This window comes from Pogona vitticeps, chromosome 5 (genome assembly GCF_051106095.1).
Source record: "Pogona vitticeps strain Pit_001003342236 chromosome 5, PviZW2.1, whole genome shotgun sequence".
Lineage (NCBI taxonomy): Eukaryota > Metazoa > Chordata > Lepidosauria > Squamata > Agamidae > Pogona > Pogona vitticeps.
The window spans coordinates 114,606,943-114,627,302 of NC_135787.1; the positions used below are offsets into that span (position 1 = coordinate 114,606,943).

General features: G+C 40.9%; 1 protein-coding gene across 50 annotated transcripts in view; it reads left to right on the forward strand.

Annotated features, from left to right (window-relative positions):
* The window catches only part of MAGI2 (membrane associated guanylate kinase, WW and PDZ domain containing 2), an 889,129-nt gene that overhangs the window by 561,164 nt on the left and 307,605 nt on the right, over positions 1-20,360 (forward strand). For all 50 annotated transcript variants that reach the window (XM_073000722.2, XM_073000721.2, XM_020789967.3 and 47 more), the window contains one exon: positions 8,604-8,814. In XM_073000722.2, coding sequence (XP_072856823.2) covers positions 8,604-8,814 — 211 coding nt within the window. The remainder of the gene's footprint in view (positions 1-8,603; positions 8,815-20,360) is intronic.

Here is a 20,360-nt window from a genome sequence, read left to right on the forward strand (position 1 = left end):
TTTAATAGCACTATACCATTTAACTCTCTCACATCATGGTCTGGATTCTACGGCTAATTTCTCTGGCTTAGTATGCAGATGGTCTTTTCTTAAAGGCGAGGGTCTAGATGTTCATACATAAGTTTTTTTTTCCCCCTTTTAACTCTAATATCATGCTGTTCAAATTGTATTTTTATTCTCAATTGGATTTTCACAATGAATGCTGGCTGGAGCCTGGGAGACAGATTTCCATAGAGTTTGTTTATATAACTAGAAAGACATATCTCCTAGTAGGTAGAATTCTTTTATTCATTTTGTTTCTTTCACCCTTCTGTGCAGACATTGTGTACGGCCACTAAGCATCCTCAGTTCTCTGAAGTCCTTAGTTGCAGTCATATGTTTCAGTTCCTGATTTCAAAGTCATGGGATTGTTCTTAGGACTTAGCTAGCAATTTGATCACTAATAAAAAACAAAAAAGAAAATGGAACTCAGTTCCCCAGCTCACAGCTGAAAAGTAAACAAGGAGAGAAAAGTTTTAAAAGTATGTTAATCACTGCAGGAAACATATTTATCAAGGATACAGGCAGAGCACATTTCTGTCACTCTTGCCTTTACTCCTGTAATTGTGGGCAGTAACATGTTTTCCCTAAAACGGATAATACAGTATTTGAATTAAGGTTTCATGGAGTAGAGCTGATGCCATTTCTCATCTTTTTAAACTTTCCATATACCGCTTTCTTCAGTTTTTTTCTCCCACAATTAAGTGTGCAACAACAACACTTTTGTTTGGAAGAAATGATGGGACTAAGATCATGGGGGGAAAATAGTCTTCCAATGAAAATGGTACTTCACTGTAAAATTTCTGTCCTTGGCTTTGTGTTCAGGGCTGAGGATAGTTCCCCCTCCAAATGTTTTCTACTACAGCATCCAGAATCTCTTCCGGTCATGCTATCTGGATCTCCTGGGAACTGAAGTTCGAAACACAAAAGAACCTACTTTTATAGCTTATGCATTTGTGTTGAATTACATAAAGAACAGTTTTATTTACTAAGCTAGTAAATAAAAGGTTGTGGCAACTATGAAGGATTTTCTTAGGGGACAGGGCAGCCAATCACTAAGCATTCATTTGTTGAGTTATATTGTATAGCTTGTTGCCCATTCTTTATGAAGAATGATTTGGATGACACAAAATTATGTGGAATAGCTGATATTTTGGAAGACGGGAACAAAATTCAATTAATCATGATAGGTTTGAGTGCTGGACTGAAAACAACAGAATGAAATTTAACAGAGATGGGCGCAAAATTCTACACCTGGTGAGGAAAAACAAATGCACAGTTACAAGATGGGGGGATACTTGGCTCAATAAAACTATAAAAAGCGTCTTTGAATTGTTCTGGACTACAAACTGAATATGAGCCAACCATGCAATGTGGCTGCAGAAAAGACAAATGCCATCTTAGGCTGCATTAACAGAAATATAGTTTCCAAATCCTGTGAAGTACACAGGATCCCCCTCTATTCGGCACTGGCTAGGCTTCATCTAGAATACTGTGTCCAGTTCTGGTCACCACACTTTAAGAACAGGGTCAGCAAACTGGAACAAGCTCAGAGGAGGGCAACAAGGATGATCAGGAGACTGAAAACCAAGCCTTGTGAAGAAAGACTGAAATAATTGTTCATGTTTAGCCTTATGAAAATAAGACTGAGGGGAGATATAGCACTTTTCAAGCACTTGAAAGGCTGTCAATAGGGGGTGTGTGGCGGTGACATGATCTGTATATACAAAAACTGTATGAGTTAACAAACCCAGAAATGTTCAAAACTGTTTCAGCCACGCCATTATCCGTATGTTATTTTTTAACATTAACAATAGCAAGTGTCTGGGTTTTCCCTTCTACAAGATGGTTCTTCAATAATTAAAATAACCTGAAACAAATTAGTTCTTTCTGGTTTAAAAGAAAATTGGCTATTAATCCCTCTGCGTTCAACTGTCATAACAGAATAGAAGGAAACTGTGTCATTGCTGCTGGATTCCTTGTGAGGGATTCCTTTGTGATGCTCCAAAATGGAGGGAAAAGAGATGAGAACTACATTTACTATATATTCAGTGGCTTCCTGAATGTTACAGAAAGAACATTTCCTAGAATGTAGTGCTTTGAAAATGAAAATGATCCAAAATCCTATTTTTACAATTCAAATATTATTGTGTTAAGAACAAGGGAGTAAAAATGAATTCCATTAGTATTAGGATTTAAAACCCAAACCTTCCATTTGATACTCTTCAGAATAACCTATGTCAGACATTTGTTGTCTACTTTTCCCTATAGTGTTCTGCGGGCTATGTCTTCTCTTTCAGCCTGGAAATAACAAAACTTTCAAACAAAATACTTTTGTAATTCAGTTACATTTGGCAATTACTTTTTGCCCATGACTTTCAGTGGATAAAAAAAACAGAATAAAAAACTAGATTATTTGCACAGTAGCAGGCAATTCTTGGAGCAGGAAGAAAAATGTATTGTTTGTTTGTTTGTTTGTTTGTTTGTTTGTTTGTTTGTTTGTTTGTTTGCCCTAAAAAGGATCCAAGTTGGCTAAAAAGATTCTAGGATGCAACAGTCTTTTGAGACCATCACCCTCATCAGGTGCCCTGTGCTATGGTCTGCTAGGTTTGAGTGTGTGTATCTCAGAGTGAGAACCTGAGACAGAATAGGCATTTTGTTCATATTCCACCCATTCTGCTGCACTACAGTGTACCTTCTGGAGATTGCTGACCGGATCTCAGGTGGTGGTGGAGCCATCTCAGCTTGTCATACTGGGGTGATTTCAGTATTCATGTTGAGGTCACTTTATCAAGAGAGCTTCATGCCCATCATGATGCCCATGGCACCATCCCAAATGATACCTGATCCCACTCATGTTGCAGGGCAACAAGCAGGACCTGCTTTTCTGTGCTGGGCAGGATGGCAATGCTTTGAGTGTGGAGGAATTATAGTTCTGTTGTCATACTTTCAGCATCTGCAGGAGGGGGGGGCAATTACAATGATCCTCCCTAGGGGGCTTATGGATCCAATGGCTTCCTGATGGCATTTGGGAAGTTTCCTGCTGTAATGACATGCAATTCTCTTCTATCTAGCAGATCTCTGGAATAAGAACGTGGACAAACTGATGGACACAAACACTCTTAAGCATTCCCTTCCACATAGTGGCATCAAACTAGATCCTTGGTTTACTAAGAAGCTGGGGGTGGGATGAAGTGAATGGGATGAAGACTAGAATGATGATTGCAGAAAACATGGTGTATATCTGACCAAACATGGGTTAGAGCTCTTCACTGCTACTTCACTGCAGTGGCTGGCAACAACAACAACAAAAAAAAACTATTCTCTTTTCCCACCACTGTGTCTGCACAAAACCATCTAACAGAGTTGTTATGGTTGTTAATTACCTGCTGCACATACAGTATGCCTACAAGAAAGGGTAGCTAAACATTCAGCAACCTCTTGTGAAGACCTTTGCAGAGAAAGTCTCTTGGATCCTCTCTGTCTTGGATGCTGTAGGTGAGACGGGCCTGTGGATTTAAATTTGCCCCCTATCTGTCCTATGAAAGTGGATGTTTTTCAGTTTGTGCAGTCCAAGGATGTGGACAGGACCCTTGGAGACATGACAGCTGCCACATATGTTCCAGACATTTGCTCTTCCCTCACTTATAAAAGCAACTAAAGGGGAACTGATTGAGTGGCAAGGGGAGGGGGTGATTGCCTCCTTGCAGCAACATAGGGCACAGCCATGCCTAAGGCAATAATATGTGGCTATTTTTAAAATACCTTTCTTAAATCCTACTATATTAAATAATTATTGGCTAATCTCCAGTATTCTACTTTGGGGCAAGATATCGGAGCATGAGGTGGCTTCTCAGCCGCTGGATAAAGATCATCTAGATCAATTTCAGCTTCTCACGTTGTTATAGAGTGGAGGCAGCTTTGGTTGCCTTGGTGGATGACCTACACTGGGGACTGGACAGGCTCGGTTGGGTTTTTTTAAGTAATTTGCATAAGTGGGGGCTATTAGGAATGCCCGCTCTTGCTACATCTTATATAATCGAAGATAAGCATTGTGATATGAATTAGGAACACAATGATCTGGTCCAGCAAAATAAAAGAAAACTGTCTTCTATTTTACCGGACCAGACCATCCGTCCATATACTCCAGTATTGTTTTTCATATTAGCAGAAACTCCCCAACAGAGGTCTTCCTCCTCACAGTTTTAACAGGAGAGACTAGGGGTTGATACTGGCGTCTTCTGTGTTCAAACCTCTCTGTTTTAGGTATGCGCTGCCTCCACCGTTGGCAGTGTTCAGACACAGAAGGCATCTGTGGGATGTTTCTGTTGGTTTCTCAATTGGCAAGTTCTACCTACGCTCAACACCTGAAATTCAGATCCAAACACTATGGCCTTGAATGAAGATGAACCAAATATGTGTCCAATACATGGAGCTTTTTTGGGGTTCAGCTGGAGCCAGTGACAGCTAATGTCACTGGGGTTGGTGGAGTGGAAAGCACAGCAGTTAATAGTGGTCATTGACAGCAGAACCAGAAGTAAAATGTATATATATACTCTCTGGGTGGGTGTTACGCGCGCGTGCGCGCGCGCACACACACACACACACACACACACACACACACACACACACACACTACATACTAGCACCTAGAATTTAATACAGAGGAAGTTATTCTCTCTCTCATAAACATGCAGAGAGAGGAAGAGAGAGAGGCAGGCAAGCATTCATATATGTACACTATAGAGGAAAGCAACATGGTTGGCAGCCTGAACCTGCAGTGGGGCAGTGCCCCATTTGGACTAGCCATCACTGGATGGACACACAAGTTAGATACAAGTTCTAAGTGCAGTGGAAATGATTTGGACATGTATTTCACTGCTTCATGCAACCACTGTATTTAAAAAATGTTCCCATAAAATATTCGGAATACCAAAACAGTGTATGAAAGATATTCATTCAAAACAGTGACCACCTCCTCAACTTCTTTAATAGGCTGCTTCTCATAAAGGAACTCCCCCGCCATGGCTCATGTGCTCAGTCAGAGCACCTGAATCTTTATAAGTAATCTGGGAACGGTACCAAGGAGACCCTTATTAGAAATGATATAGCATAGCTAGGAGCCAGGCAAGCTATGGTTCATATCTCATTGTCAGCTTTCTTTGCTGTCAACTCTCTGATTGGCCTTAGTCGTGGGGTGGGCTACTGCAGCACAGCTAGTGTTGATGGACTGCCGCTCCTGGAGTTCCTCCCCATTACTTGTGCTGCACAGAGCTGGTGGGAGCTCTGTGCCGCCCAAGTATTGCACAGATAACATTTGATGGGCTATGATTTGCCTGCCCTTGCCTTAGGCAAACTGTAGTCTTAGCTATGCCTTCCACTTCAAACATGGTCTTAATTAATATTATTTGAACACCTCACCAGACTGCAAAATGATAATGTGCATAAAGCTCTTTGAAGGCTATATAAATGCTAGGTGGTAATAAGTGGCAGTGGAAATAATAGCAATCCAGGTGGCAGACAGTCGAGAGAGAAAAGATTGCTGTGATCATTTTATAACTGCTAGAGAACTAAATGGTGAACTAAGAGCATAGAGTGCTACATAATTCTAGAATAGGTGAACTAGCATGTCCCTGTGCTCTATTCTATTATTGTCATTTTAACAGGAAGTAGTCACCAACTGACCTTTCCCTGTGATAGGTAAAGGTCAGCTTTGCGCAATTCCCACCCACCCCTCCTCGAAGCAGCTTACTTTTCAAAAGTAGGTCACCTACAGATGCAAGAATGTTGCCCCTGGTTACAGGAAGGAAGCCTTAATTTAGAATCTCATTTTCATGCACGGAAACCTTTACCTGTATTAATATATTGATTTACATCATAGTTGGATATTTATTTATTATTTTTAATTTTAAAAATGGTGTTCCCAAGTGAACCTAAGCAAGGCAGCAAAATACTCTGTGGAGTTGTTGTTGTTGTTGTTCTAAACCAACTCCTACCTCCTCCACTTACTTAAGAAAACAATGAACTGCATCAGGACACAGAGCTTTGGGTGATAAAAGTTGGATGAAAAGGAGTCTGATCATTTTGTCCTCCTTGCTGATGAGGGAAACATTCAAACGAAATCCCTCAGGATTGCAGGAAAAGCATGATGTGTGGAGATAAATATAAAGCAGTTTCTGTGAGGTTTTTAATCACTGTTTTTTAAAAAAAAACACCTTGTGAAGTCCTAGAATATTTTTCTGTTCACTGCTCTCCTGGGGTTTTCTGCTCCTTTGAAACCTGAAATTAAAAATAAAATAAAAAGCAGGAGAAAAAAACAACAACCCTGAGTAGTGTTGTGGCTCATTAAAAGGCTCACACTTCCTAAGCTGACATCAGTTACAGTATTTCCCCTTCATATGAAGGAGACTGGGTGTATGCACCACAGCAGTTTTCTTTACTTGATGTTCCATCTTTCAGAACTCCCAGATCAAATGTGAAGATGGTCCTTCCCATGACTAGCAGGTTGGCGATTCTTTCTGAAGCGAAGTCATCATTTGTTGGAGACAAGTCAGTTCTAACCCACTGTCCTGTGCTCACATGTGTCATTTTACTGTTTGTTAACCACCCAAATAGAGCCCTATACTAATCAATGAAATAAATAAAACACCGCAGGGCCTTAAAAGAGAGCTTGTGTGCCATATATTGACAGCTGAGACAGCTTAAATATTGAGTATTATGACAATTCTAAGGTTTGGAAAAATTCCCGCTACCATTAATAATACACACTGAATTTGAGGGTCCATTAATCTGATCTAGAGCCAAGTAAGAGAATAGAGTTAGCCTTAGAAGCATTAGAAGCAGAAGAAAATACATTAGTTTTTAGCCACGCGATTTCTTCTGAGCAAGTAGAATGCAAACCAAATCGTAGTTGTATGCCTTCAAGTCATTTTCACTCACAGGAAGTTTCCTAGAATTTTCTAGGTATGAAGTACTCAAAACTGATCCCTCTTCTGGTGCTGCTCTGAGACCACCCAGCTTACCCAAGGTGGCATAGCTTGCAGGGGAGGTAGCCGCATACACCCCAAGTATTCTCAGCTTACCCCCCTCCTGGGACATACAGTGGGAATTGAAACTCTCAGCCCTTGAGCTGTGCTAAGGGTACCATCGGGCAGGGGGTTGTCCCACAGTCTTGCCTGTTCTAGCGATGGGCCAGTTCATTCCTTTCCCAGGTGATCACATGGCATAGGGCCATCACAAAGCAGCCCATCCATGATCTTTGCCTACCTGCATCTTTTTGTGTCCCTGTCAGAAGCTACTGTTGTTTCATTGACTGATGGTATATAATATTAATATAAAAAACAATGTATACGTAATTTACCTTTTATTTTATACTGTTTTAACTATCTTGTAATGTTTTAATTGCTTCCTCATAATATAAATATTATATGTATGTATTTTAATGGGTCGGAGACCGTAAATAAAGATTGATTGATTGGTTGATACTGTTGTTTCAGTGTGAGTAGCATCACTTTGTTTTGGTTTGATTACAGTGTGTGTGATTGCTGGGATCAAACCAAAAGCGGGTGGCTTAAGCTGTGTCTTTGCTTAAGCTGCTTGACAATATTGGAAGATTGAAAACTTCCTTCTGTTCCTGGTTGAGCAGAGGGGAAGCAAAGTTTTATTAAAGCCCCGAGTCAGTGCTGATGCAATATATCATTGGGGGGGGGGAGTATCACATTCCCCCCTTCCACAGGAGAATAGGAGGAAGCTTTTAGTTTCCCATGTTCATGAAATGGCTTAGGAAAAACACCAAGAAGAGGACAAGGAGGGCGATTTTTGTTATTATTTTTTTTCTTTCTTTCTCTCCCCTTGTCCTTGCTCTTTAAATAGAAAGAAGGATCAAACAGGGTTGCTAGAGGCACAATGTGGTCATGCAAGGATCGACATGAAAGGATCGCCTGCATGATACCTCTAAGTGTCACTGTTAAGCATGATCCATCATGGTTCAGGCCAGGATAATTTGACCATCTAGGCATACTCTAAACTAGCATGTAATTCCTGATTACCAATAAAAATAAGGCAAGTTAATTTGAAATCTACAGGATATCAGAAATACTTCAGTCAGAAAGCTTTTGACATTTAAGGACTTTTAACAATGGCCTCTCTTAACATCTAGTTCAGTCTTCTGTATTTGAGACAGTTTTTCAGTGCTCTCTCGCTCACACGCAAACGCGCATGCACACATAACACAACACTGAGAGTTTCCTCTCCCAAAATCCAAGAACAGTAAGCAAGCAAACCCAGGCTCATGGTCCTTAGGCTTGATCATGTAGCCCTCCTGGCTTGTGCCAAGCTGTTTTTGGTCATAAAACTAGGCCTTCTTGCCTACTAGCTCAAACCTACTGTCTGTTGACTGACTAAATTTCATGTGGCTGCCATGCTCCTGAGTTTTGTTTTGTTTTTCCAATGTAAAGTTTAATATATTCACAAGGTAAAGCCTTCAGATATGAAGATGTATTATTACTTTCACTGAATAAATCACACACAAATGACACATATGTCCTGACACATGTCTTGTGCAGAATCAAGTGAACATGAGGAGAAGAGTACAGGTGCCTCAGGTGAAGCTTCTTCACAGCCTTATCCTGCACCCTTATACAGCCAACCCGAAGAGGCAAAGGAAGATATGGATGTAACAAAGCAGCCCAAACCTGAAGAAAATGATGAGCTGGGACCGTTACCTGACAATTGGGAAATGGCTTATACAGAAAAGGGAGAGGTCTACTTTATTGAGTAAGTACTATCCGTTTGATAAAGACATGTGTGACAATGTGAGCTATGACATTGACAGTGCCATTCGAGGATGTTATTCTATTACTATATACTGTGCAAAATAATCAAAGGGATGACCTACGACATAACCAAATTCTGTTCTGAAATATGTATCTCAGAGGCATAGTAGACGATTAAATTACTGTGAAGTGCTGGAATGTAGACTGAGACAATCAGTAATGACTTTTTGAGTTTTCTTGTCATCCAACCTTCAGAGGAATAAGTGGGAAATTTTGCTGTAAAATTGTACCTCTTTGTTTATGAATCATTTTGGTTTACATTGTTTAAAAAACTGCTTGCTTTAGTGGGGGTGGAGAGATGTCAAAAAACTAGTTAACACTCTCCATGAACAAAGCCATAATTAGTATATCATCTTGTTAAATAATAGATGAAAAACTGATACCGTTTCCCCGAAAATAAGACCTAACCTGAAATTAAGCCCTAGTAGGATTTTTCAGGATGCTTGTAATATAAGCCCTACCCCAAAAATAAGCCCTAGTTAAGTGAAACCCCGCCCTCCACCATTGTGCAGCAAGCAGAAGATGACATGACTGTATTTGAATAAATATAGATTGTTGTACATGAAAAACATAAAACATCCCCTGAAAATAAGCCCTAATGCATTTTTGGAGCAAAAATTAATATAAGACCCTGTCTTATTTTCGGGGAAACAGAGTACTGTAATATCTAAATCAAACTAAATTGAAAAATGAATTTCCTAGTACTACATAAATCTGAAACTTTGTATATATTAAGTGGTCTGCAATTCCCATCCCAAAGGAGTGATATCTGCCCTCCTTTTATGAAATCCATTGGCAGGTTAATGTTGTCATTGGTGTAGGTATAGAAACGCCTGGCCACAGTCCTTTATTGGAACCTTAATCTTAATGAAGTAAATGAAAGACAACATCCACAACCCTCATCAGATTCCTCCAGGCTCACATCGAAAAGGGACTGATCACAAATGGGACTGGATCACTTTAATTCCAACATATCAAATCAAAATGCTTTTCATTTCAGTCATTTTGAAAGACTGCTTTTCATATTTTTTTTCCTGATAGCCAATGTATCACATAACAAACTTGAGCTCTAGATGACCTTATGTAAATTAAAATGTTGTCACTTAAAGGTGGCAAAAAGTGTTTCACTTACCAAATATGAAACTTTTGGGATGACAATTTCTAGGATATTCCAGCCGTCATGGCCACTCGTCATATCAGATACAGTATTTTGGGAGTCATTGTCCAAAAAAGGCAACTTGTCCATGTCTACTTACTTTTCTCCATTTCAGTGGACATGCCTACCAACCTTTCTGGGAAAAGAAATTCTGTGTAATAGTTTAAATAAAAGTCACAGTAAGTAGAGATGCTGCAGGATCTGTCACCAGGAAGCTGGTTGGTTTCCAAAAGTGCCATTTCTTTTTTTTTTTTAATCTCATGAGCATTTCCCCCTTAATGCACAATTTGATGCAAAACAACATTTTAGATGAATGGTATCTCCCAACTCTTGGGTTTTCCCCCCTGTTGCTTGAATGTTCCATCTCTTCTCAGTGACTTCCTCACTCATGGCTGTAATTGTTTATATGTGCGGATCTACTCATGGCCCTTTGAATAAACATTCAATTTGAACTGATACCAGTAATTCTCATAGTCTGCTCTCATGGGATATTGTACTTTATGTCTAAATAAAACTTTTTCGTCCCTTTGAAACTGAAATTATTTTTGAGAACATCATTTTGGAGAATAATGCTATCATGATGAGTTCCCAATATTCAGCTGTGACTGCTGCTGACATTTCAGTGAACAAAGTGTCCAAAGTTTCTGAGCTTTTCCATTAGATAAGAGAACAGTTCCCAACCTTAGGAACCTCCCTGAAATCCTGGCCAAACCAGCTATTGGTGAAGGCTTCTGGGAGTTTTAGTCCAAGGACATCTGGGAACCCAAGACTGGGAACGACTGGACTAGGGAGTCCTCAGCTCTGGTCATTACATGTTACAGCTTCATCACGGTAACAACCAGCCACATTATTCCAGAATCACTACTTTTTGTGCATAAAGTAAGTTGTAGGGGCTCAGTGTGGTATCCTTCAGCCTCTAAGTCTCCTTATGTTTTAATGAAATACCATCATTGGTGATATATGGTATGTGTCCAGCCTTTCAGATATACCGTATTTTTCGCACTATAAGACGCACTTTTTTCCACAAAACAGGGGGGTGGAAAGTCTGTGCATCTTATGGAGCGAAGAAAACAGATTATTTTTCCTGTTTTCTTCTCCTAAAAATTTGGTGCGTCTTATGGAGAGGTGTGTCTTATGGAGCGAAAAATATGGTAGTTATTTATATAGTACTGGCCAAACAAAGATTTGGGTCAGCAGAAATTCCTTTCCTGGTGTTTGGGATAAAGCATCCTTGAGACCTCAAAGAGTCATTTGTAGATAAGCATACCACAAAGTCCCAACAAAACAATCTAGCATTTGCATTATGATGAAATGGTCATGCTGAGGTCCTAAACTATGTCAGATTTAAGCCCTAAAGCATTACCTGTAAAATGTATGGTATGGTATGGTATGGTATGGTATGGTATGGTATGGTATGGTATGGTATGGTATGGTATGGTATGGTATGGTATGGTATGGTATGGTATGGTGGTGTTGTACATCATCTCATATTTAAAGGGCCTGAGCTCTAGTTTGTGATTAGCTTGTGCATAATACATCTGGTACTGATGAACAAGAGAGAAACAGTGACAGCTGAATTTTATCAAACAGATTATGGATTGGATTAGATTAGTATTTGATTGGATTAGGACTGGCAGATATCAGGTCTAGCTTCTCTGGTCCTCTGGGTAGGGGGACCAATCTCAAGGCAGGCAGTGGTGGAAAAGATGAATGTCATATTTGTGTTTGAGAGATGACTCAAAACTCTGGGTACATATCTCCACCCATTTACAGCTGCTGCCAGGTCTCACTGGGCTCAGCATGAATCTGCTTATATGTGTGTGCATTTGTGCAACCTCATTATGCCAGAAAGGCAGGAGGGAAGAACAAAACGTGCGGAAATGTACCATTGCAGCCCTTGAGATTCTTCTGCTCTCAGAAGCAAGACAGGGAGTAGAGTGCCAGTGCTGCAGTTAATGAACCTTTGTGTTGTGAATTGCACAGGATGCAGTGGTGCGGGACATAGAAGATAACTCCACATAGACTGGCAGTGAACCTTACGCAGGCACCAGCGAGAGCACACAATCTGGTAAAGGTGCTTCAGAAAGGCAGCCTGGGACCCAAATCCTAGCTAGAGTGGCAGCAACCGCTATGCCGACTGAACTCCCAATTTTGGGCCCATTAATCTGCATTCCCCTTCTGCCCTTTCCATAATCAGTGAGCTCAGAATTAATTAAGAGCCCACCTTGTGATGTCACCGGGACTCACTCTCTGGTCTCAGACGTTGGCCTTGAAATCTCAGGGGAAGAGGTGCTGCTCACCTGGTTACCCTAGAATGGATCTGAAATCCATCAATAAAAGGCCATTGCAAGCCTAGAGAGACTGAAGGTCCCCAATGCTCCCTCCCATTATTTTGTAATCTTTGTTGGGTTTTAGTCCAGGGCAGAGCTCTCTCACACCTTCTAACTTTTTATATATCATGTTTACTTGGTTATGTGGCTTGGGTCTCTTTATCTACCCATTGCCCCTGGAGATGCCTCCATTTTTATTGCTCTGGTTGCTCAGATAAATTGTCTGTGGGTCTCCCCATCAGGAACTCCCTGTATGGTTTGGGGACATTCATATCATGTAGGACTTCAGTGAGAGATGGCAATGTGTGTAAACTGTAAGGGAAAGTCAAGACCAGGTAGAGAGATGAGCAGTCATGGATGCCACTTGAACTTACCAAAGGAGAGATGGGATATAAATGTTAACAAACAGATCAATGAATTTCCATTTCTTTTTGAAGGACATGCTAACAATGTTTGAGATTTAAATAAAGAGTACTTGCACACTGTATCATCTATGTTGTAACCCTGTGCACATATACCTGAAAGTAACTCCCACTGAACAACGGGGCTTATTGTTGCTTAACAAGGCAAAGGATTATTGTACGTGATAAAATGGGACTGGTGTTCCCTAACAGTTTTTTTGTTTTGCAAAGCAAATATTTACACAGCAGGCATAAACTGGTTATGAAGGAGTTCCCTTTCCCTAATGAACTTTAATGTTGTAGCTGGAAATGAGGAGCTAACCGTTCTTGAAAAATAGTTTTTGGTGGTGTTAGCAAACTGCAGTTCTTTCAGGATTTCAGGACATGGTGGCAGTGTAGCTATAATCTTTTCTTTGGCTTCTGTGATTGCAGTCTTGAGAAAACTGTTCTTGACTTCAGGCTAATTATTGCCATTTCTTGCATGTACCTCATTGCTGCAGAGATGATAGTCTTTTGAAATGTAATTAGTGAATTTAATATTCAAGTTCTTGGAGATGATATTGAGCTTTTCCAAATGTTTTTCTAGTGATGAGGTCAGCTGAATTCTTGGCCGATGAACAGTAGCCAGCCAGAAAATAAAAAGTTAATGGCACTGAAATAATCATCTCCTGTTGGATTCTCTTCTTATATCCTTCCAGTCTTTCTTCTCTGCCAGTGATAATTTGCCTTCAATGAAGGCCTTGAATGGATCGCCTTGAATGAGTGTATTAGTGGCACCAATGCCTTGAATGACTTGGGGAGCAGAAGATGACATTCAGGAAATAATTCTTAGCTTTCCTATTCCAGGACTTGAGTGCAATTGAAGTTTCGGGAATAGTAAAGATTACATTTGAAAAGCACAGTCTGGAAGTAGAAAGTAAATGGGTGCTTTAGGGGATAAGACCAGTGGAAGGCTGTAATTGCACAAACAACAAAGTTTAAGTTTGCCCTTTTTCATCTAAGGGCAGAAAAATTATAAAGCATTGTGGATTTACAAAGACAGAAAATATTTGGAACTATTTCTTTTAATTTTTGTTGAAAATACCTCCTGTGTGCACCTGTAAAACATGAAAACCACAAACTGAGGTAATAGCTTTTGCATTGCCAGGTTTAGGATATAAAATAACCTACGTCTGAAATCCATGAATGGAACGCTGTCTCTATGGATATTTAATTTAACTTGTATGGGTACTTATATGACTCATTCAATGCCATCAAATGGCATTCAAAGACTTGCACAATATCTGTTGAAAAAAATCCTAAAAGTACACCGAACAATAGTGTATTATATATTATGTAATCAATCAATTCAAGTTATAGTATTTGTAAATGAAGCATTATTTTTATGTGTATAGCTATTTAAGTAAATATATACTAAAATAAGCCAGACCTTTAGATGCCCCTGCTCTTTGAGAGTTACACCACTGCTTAGAAGGAATTTGTTCTCCTATTAATTAAATGGCAGCAGCTAGACTGGCCTTATTACTATCATCATCCTTCTTGCAAGAGTAGTTCGTTGTGTAATCAGCAGTGTGCCAGAAAAATATAGCAAAAATACTCTCTGGTTTCCTCTTATTGCCAGTTATATTCTTGCACAAAAAAGTAAACAAAACAATACATCTCTTGCCATGTAAGCGAGGTAAGAAAATGACATTACCTTGAAAAACCCCTATCAAAATGTCTCCAAAAATGGATTTAAATTCACTTTCCAGGTTATTTTTGAAAGTAACTAAGTTTTTTTGTTATTATTTAGTCGTTAAGTCGTGTCCGACTCTTTGTGACCCCATGGGCCAGAGCACGCCAGGCCCGCCTGTCTTCTACAGCCTCCCGGAGTTGCGTCAAATTCTTGTTGGTAGCTTTGGTGACACTGCCCAACAATCTCGTCCTCTGTCGTCCCCTTCTCCTCTTGCCTCCACACTTTCCCAATATCAGGGTCTTTTCCAGGGAGTCTTCTCTTCTCATGAGATGGCCAAAGTATTGGAGCCTCAGTTTCAGGATCTGTCCTTCCAGTGAGCACTCAACGTTGATTTCCAGGGGACTCTCAAGAGCCTCCTCCAGCACCACAATTCAAAAGCATCAGTTCTTCAGTGGCCAGACTTCTTTATGGTCCAGCTCTCACTTCCATACATCGCTACTGGAAAAACCATAGCTTTGACTATGTGGACCTTTGTCGGCAAGGTGATGTCTCTACTTTTTAAGATGCTGTCTAGGTTTGTCACTATTCATACAGCATTCTTATTTTCTTATTGTGACATTTTTCATGGTGACTCTGTCCACCAAATCTAGTTCCTTAAATCTCTTCTTCACTTCCACTGTGTATTCATAAGGGATTTGGTTTAGTTTATATCTGACTAGCCCAGTGATTTATCCTACTTTCTTCAGTTTAAGCTTGAATTTTGCTATAAGATGCTGATGATCAGAGCTTCCAGGTCTTGTTTTTGCTGACTGTACAGAGCTTCTCCATCTTTGGCTGCAGAGAATATAATCAATCTGATTTCGATATTGCCCATCTGGTGATGTCCATGTGTAGAGTTGCCTCTTGTGTTGTTGGAAAAGAGTATTTGTGATGACCAGCTTGTTCTCCTGACAAAACTCTATTAGCCTTTGCCCTGCTTTGTTTTGAATTCCAAGGCCACACTTACATGTTGTTCCTTTTATCTCTTGAAAGCCTACTTTAGCATTCCAGTCCCCTATAATGAGAAGAACATTTTTCTTTGGTGTCAGTTCTAGGTGTTGTAAATCTTCATAGAATTGGGGTCAATTTCAGCCTCTTCAGCATTGGTAGTTGGTGCATAAACTTGGATTACTGTGATGTTGAAAGGTCTGCCTTGGATTCGTATTGAAATCATTCTATCATTTTTGAGATTGTATCCTAGTACAGCTTTTCCCACTCCTTTGTTGACTATGAGGGCTAATCCAGAGGGGATCCCCCTCTGCTGGGATCAGCATCCTAAAAGGTCCCCCAGGAGTACTCTGATGGTGGAGGGGAAGCCCTTGGAGACCTCTGAAAGTGCTGACCACAGCAGCGGGGGACCCCAGGGAGGTCTCCGATGGTGGCGGGAAAGCCCTGGCCACCTCAAGCTTACCCAGCATGGGAGACCTCCCGAGAGTCGCCCGCCGCCATTCATAAGTCGTGCTATCACTGTATTTTCTTCTTACCACTGTATTATGTTCTCTCTTGACCTCTGTACTAAGTCAAATGCTTAGATTTCACACCTTCTACCCCCTCAATTTTCTACTAGCAAATAGCCCATTTAGGAATGCCACTCAGAGGCCAAACACAGATAGAATTAGTTCCTTAATTCGGAATCACTCCTTTGCTCATCCCACACGGAGGAGACCCACCAGCCAGTATGCGGGTGTTTGTCACGGCAACTTTGAGGGCAATCCATGGAATAAACAACCCTGTGCTTGTTGAGATTAATAACGGGATCTTTCATTTGATTTTCCCTTTCCAAAATTCCCAAAAGCAGAAGTGGCTTCTTCAGTGCACACTTCTGGATCCCAAAAGGGGAAAACAGATATTCAGAGGAGCCCCATGAGAGAAAGAGGATGAAATGGTACTACCCTTCGCCCAAAGAAAGTGGAAAGACCCCCAGCCAGTAAAGAGAGGAAATGGGACAAATAAGAAAAGGGGAAACGCCCGCCTGTGGGACACGAATGGAAGAGAAAAGAAAGGAGATGAGAAGGAAGGAGCACAAGAGAGTGAGTGAGTGAGTAAGTGAGTGAGTGAGTGTGTGTGTGTGTGTGTGTGTGTGTGTGTGTGTGTGTGTGTGAGAGAGAGAGAGAGAGAGAGAGAGAGAGAGAGAGAGAGAGTTTACATTATCACTTACCCTGTTTTCCCCAAAATAAGACCTAACCTGAAAATAAGCCCTAGTAAGATTTTTCAGGGGAGGTCTCCCAATCCAGGGCCTCTTCGCCACCAACAGTTTGAATTTCCGGCACTTTTCCTCTGCCTTTTATTTGGTTCATAGGTCAAAGCTCTGTTTGCAAGTCGATGCCGTTCGTAACTCAAAATTTTTATGAGTAGAGACACTGTATGTAGAATACGATTTTCAACGCCAAGACCAGGGATAAAACTACTTTTAGCCATATCTAAGTTGCCTTCTGTGCTTTTTAAATTCTGCCAATAGAAACGATGATGAATTTAAATCTACTTCTCTTTGTTTAGCCTTTCCTGGTCTTGGAGTTGTATAAAAAGCAACACACAGAGGCAAATGCCTAGCTAGAACATACAAATAATCCCTAAATAATAAGAAACATAATTCCGATTACAACATACTGTAGGGTGAAGAAATCCAACATCCATGAAGTTGTCCAAGACCAATCCCATGAACCTTAATTCAGCTCTACATAAGTTGTCTCCCTATCATCACGATTCCTGCCCATCAGATCTGCTTGCACATCATGGGTCCATACTAGTCGTTTTCAAACCTCCACTGCCATGTGGCTATATCCACTCATGGAAAAGGCTTCAGGAGTTAACCTTGAGGCAAAATCCGGAGCTGGAGTCCCGAAGGCAGCATGTGTCATTCTGCCAACTCCTGCGACGTTGCTGGAACCAGTTGTATTGGCTCTTGCCTTTCCATTGGACCATTTCAGCAATGTGGAGAGGGGGGATCTGCTGCTTGGGTAACAGCCTATCCTCCATATTACTTTACCCGGGCTTCATGCTCTGGAGGGGACACTCCTCGATTCAGAGCATGTTACCATAGTCTCTCGAGACTGAAGGATGCCTATGATGAATAATCTGAATTGAATTCGCCCATTCCCATCCATTTTAGTTCACTGATGCCCATGATGTGAATGTTTATTCCTGCCATCTCCTGTTTGACCACATCCAGCTTACCAAGGTTCATAGATCCTACATTCCAGGTTCCTATGCAGTATTTTTCTTTGCAGCATCAGATTTTCCTTTCACTTCCAGGCACATCCACAGTTGAATGTCCTCTCAGCTTTGGCCCAAGCACTTCATTAACTCTGGAGCTACTTGTACTTGTTCTCCACTCTTCCTCAGTAGCATGTTGGACGACTTCTGACATGAGGGGCCCATCTTCCAGCATCATATATTTTAGCCTTTTGTTTCTGATCATGGGACGTTCTTGGCAAAGATACTGGAGTGCCATTGCCATTTCCTACTCCAGGTGGATTGCGTTTAGTCAGAACTCTCCACTATGACCTGTCTGTCTTGGGTATCCCTACACGGCATAGCCCATAGCTTCTCTGAATTACTCAAGACCCTTCGCCACGACAAGGCAGCAATCCATGAAGAGGAGTAACTAAGTTACTCCACCCCAAAAGTAACTTTGCAACTTCTTATTAATTTGTTTTAGTGTGACTGTTGGATAGCTAAGTACTTTAGGCATCTGGGTGCGGAGCCGGAGGTTGGGAGTTCAGTTTCCTGCTGTGCCTCCTTGACAGGGACTACACTCAGTGATCCATATGGTCCCTTCTAGATCCATAGTTTAAAAATTATTATAATATTATTAACTTAGTTACACACTCATAAATTAACTAGTTAGTGGTAACTGTGTTATGTATAACTAGTTTCTCCTGAGCTCTAGGCTACAACTGTATCCCACCAATACCCCACCAAAATTTGTGACTTTAAAAAGGGCCCTTTGAACTCTTGGGGGACACAGGGGGCAGTTTTGCCACTTTATCCACAATTCTGAGGGAAAATCCAGAGGGCCTTAAATATTTTTTCCGAAGTATCTGGAAAGTGGTGTTGAGGAGCTACACTGAGAGCCAAGGGGTAGTACAAAGCTCATAGGCCACACTTTGTCTATCACTTATGTGCCGTGTTTCCCTGAAAATAAGACAGGGTCTTATATTTAATTTTTTTGCTCCAAAAACGCATTAGGGCTTATTTTCAGGGGATGTTTTTTTTTCATGTACAACAATCTACATTTACTCAAATGCAATCATGTCATCTTCTTCTGGTTGCTGCACAGTGGCGGAGGGCAGGGTTTCCCTTAACTGGGGCTTATTTTGGGGTTAGGGCTTATATTAGAAATAGAGATGGGGGTATTCATAAACAAATATAAATATGAATATCCCTGCACAGGTGGCATTAACGAGCGTCCAGCCCCATGGGGCCGGACAGTCCACTCACCGATCGGACGTGGGTGGTGCAATTCTACCAATGGCACCGCAGCGAGCGATCCGCTCACCACTCTTTGGCCTTGCAGTGAGGCTTGTCCTCCCTCCGCCTGCCAAGAGTAGCAAGCGGATTGCGTGCTGCAGAGCCATTCGTAGAATCGTGCTGTCCATGTCCAATCGATGAGTGGACCGTCCGTATACGAATACCCCTATCTCTAATTATGAGCACCCTGAAAAATCTTACTAGGGCTTATTTTCAGGTTAGGTCTTATTTTGGGGGAAACAGGGTAAGTGATAATGCAAACTCTTGGATTGTTGCTGGTTACTACTACCATCCTGAAGAAGACTGGCTGAAATCCTATTGCACAGTTATGTGAATGGCATAACTTTTGGAAGGGAATTGGTGAAAGTTAAGAAATGTTGATAAAGCTTATCTGTTGCCTGTCAAGTGATTTGGCTCAGTAGGCAACAGATGTTTATGGAGATTTCTTAACTTATGGCAATTCACACTCCCAAAGTTATGGCATCCACATAACTGTGCAACAGGATTCCAGTCACTGAATCACAAGTAGAGATAACAGAAAGTCACCTAGTCCAAACAAGAAGCATCTACACATTAGTAAATCCTTGGTGGTCTCTTCTTGCCACATAAGGGTGAGACTGAGGAACTATGAGGCAATTCTTGCCCAATGATAGGGAATGGTATGTTGCAGAGTTCTCCATGAGAAAAGAGAACACGAGCTATTAAGCCAATTAAATACAACTGCACAAATAAACACTTCAAAATAAGTAGAAAAAAATTGTCCTAGTTTATGGTGGTTCCTAACCTGAGGCATAGACAAGCATCATAGGGGTTACTTGCATCTTTTAAAAAATCAACCATTCCTCCTGTGCTTTCCACACATGCACTTTGCTTCCCAAAGGGAAGCCTCTGATATCAAGCCAGGAGGCCCTTCTGAAGGTGCTATCCCTGAAAGAGGTGAGGGGGATGGCATGTCGAAATAGGGCCTTCTCGGCTGTTGCCCCCCAACTTTGGAACGCCCTCCCTATAGAGATCCGCCTGGCTCCAATACTTTTGGCTTTTCGGCGCCAGGCAAAGACCTTTCTGTTTAGCCAGCATTTTAATTAAATAGTATTCTTTAGCTGGCCATATGAGCAACAGGATTTATTACTATTAATGTTTTAATGATTGCTTTTAATATAGGATATTATTATAATATTGCCTATTTTAATGTTTTTAAAGTTTTAATATTGTTGTACGCCACTCAGAGACCACCGGTAATGGCACGGCTAAAAATGTTGTAAAATAAAAATAAAATAAATAGTTTTATGCAAAAACAATTTCTGCAAATTACAGAAACAGTGACAGGGAAAAAAATGCACTCTCTGTGTTGCTCTCACCTAAGGCTGAGGAATCTTGCACACACTGAAAATTCTACACCCAATTGTCCCGGAAAGT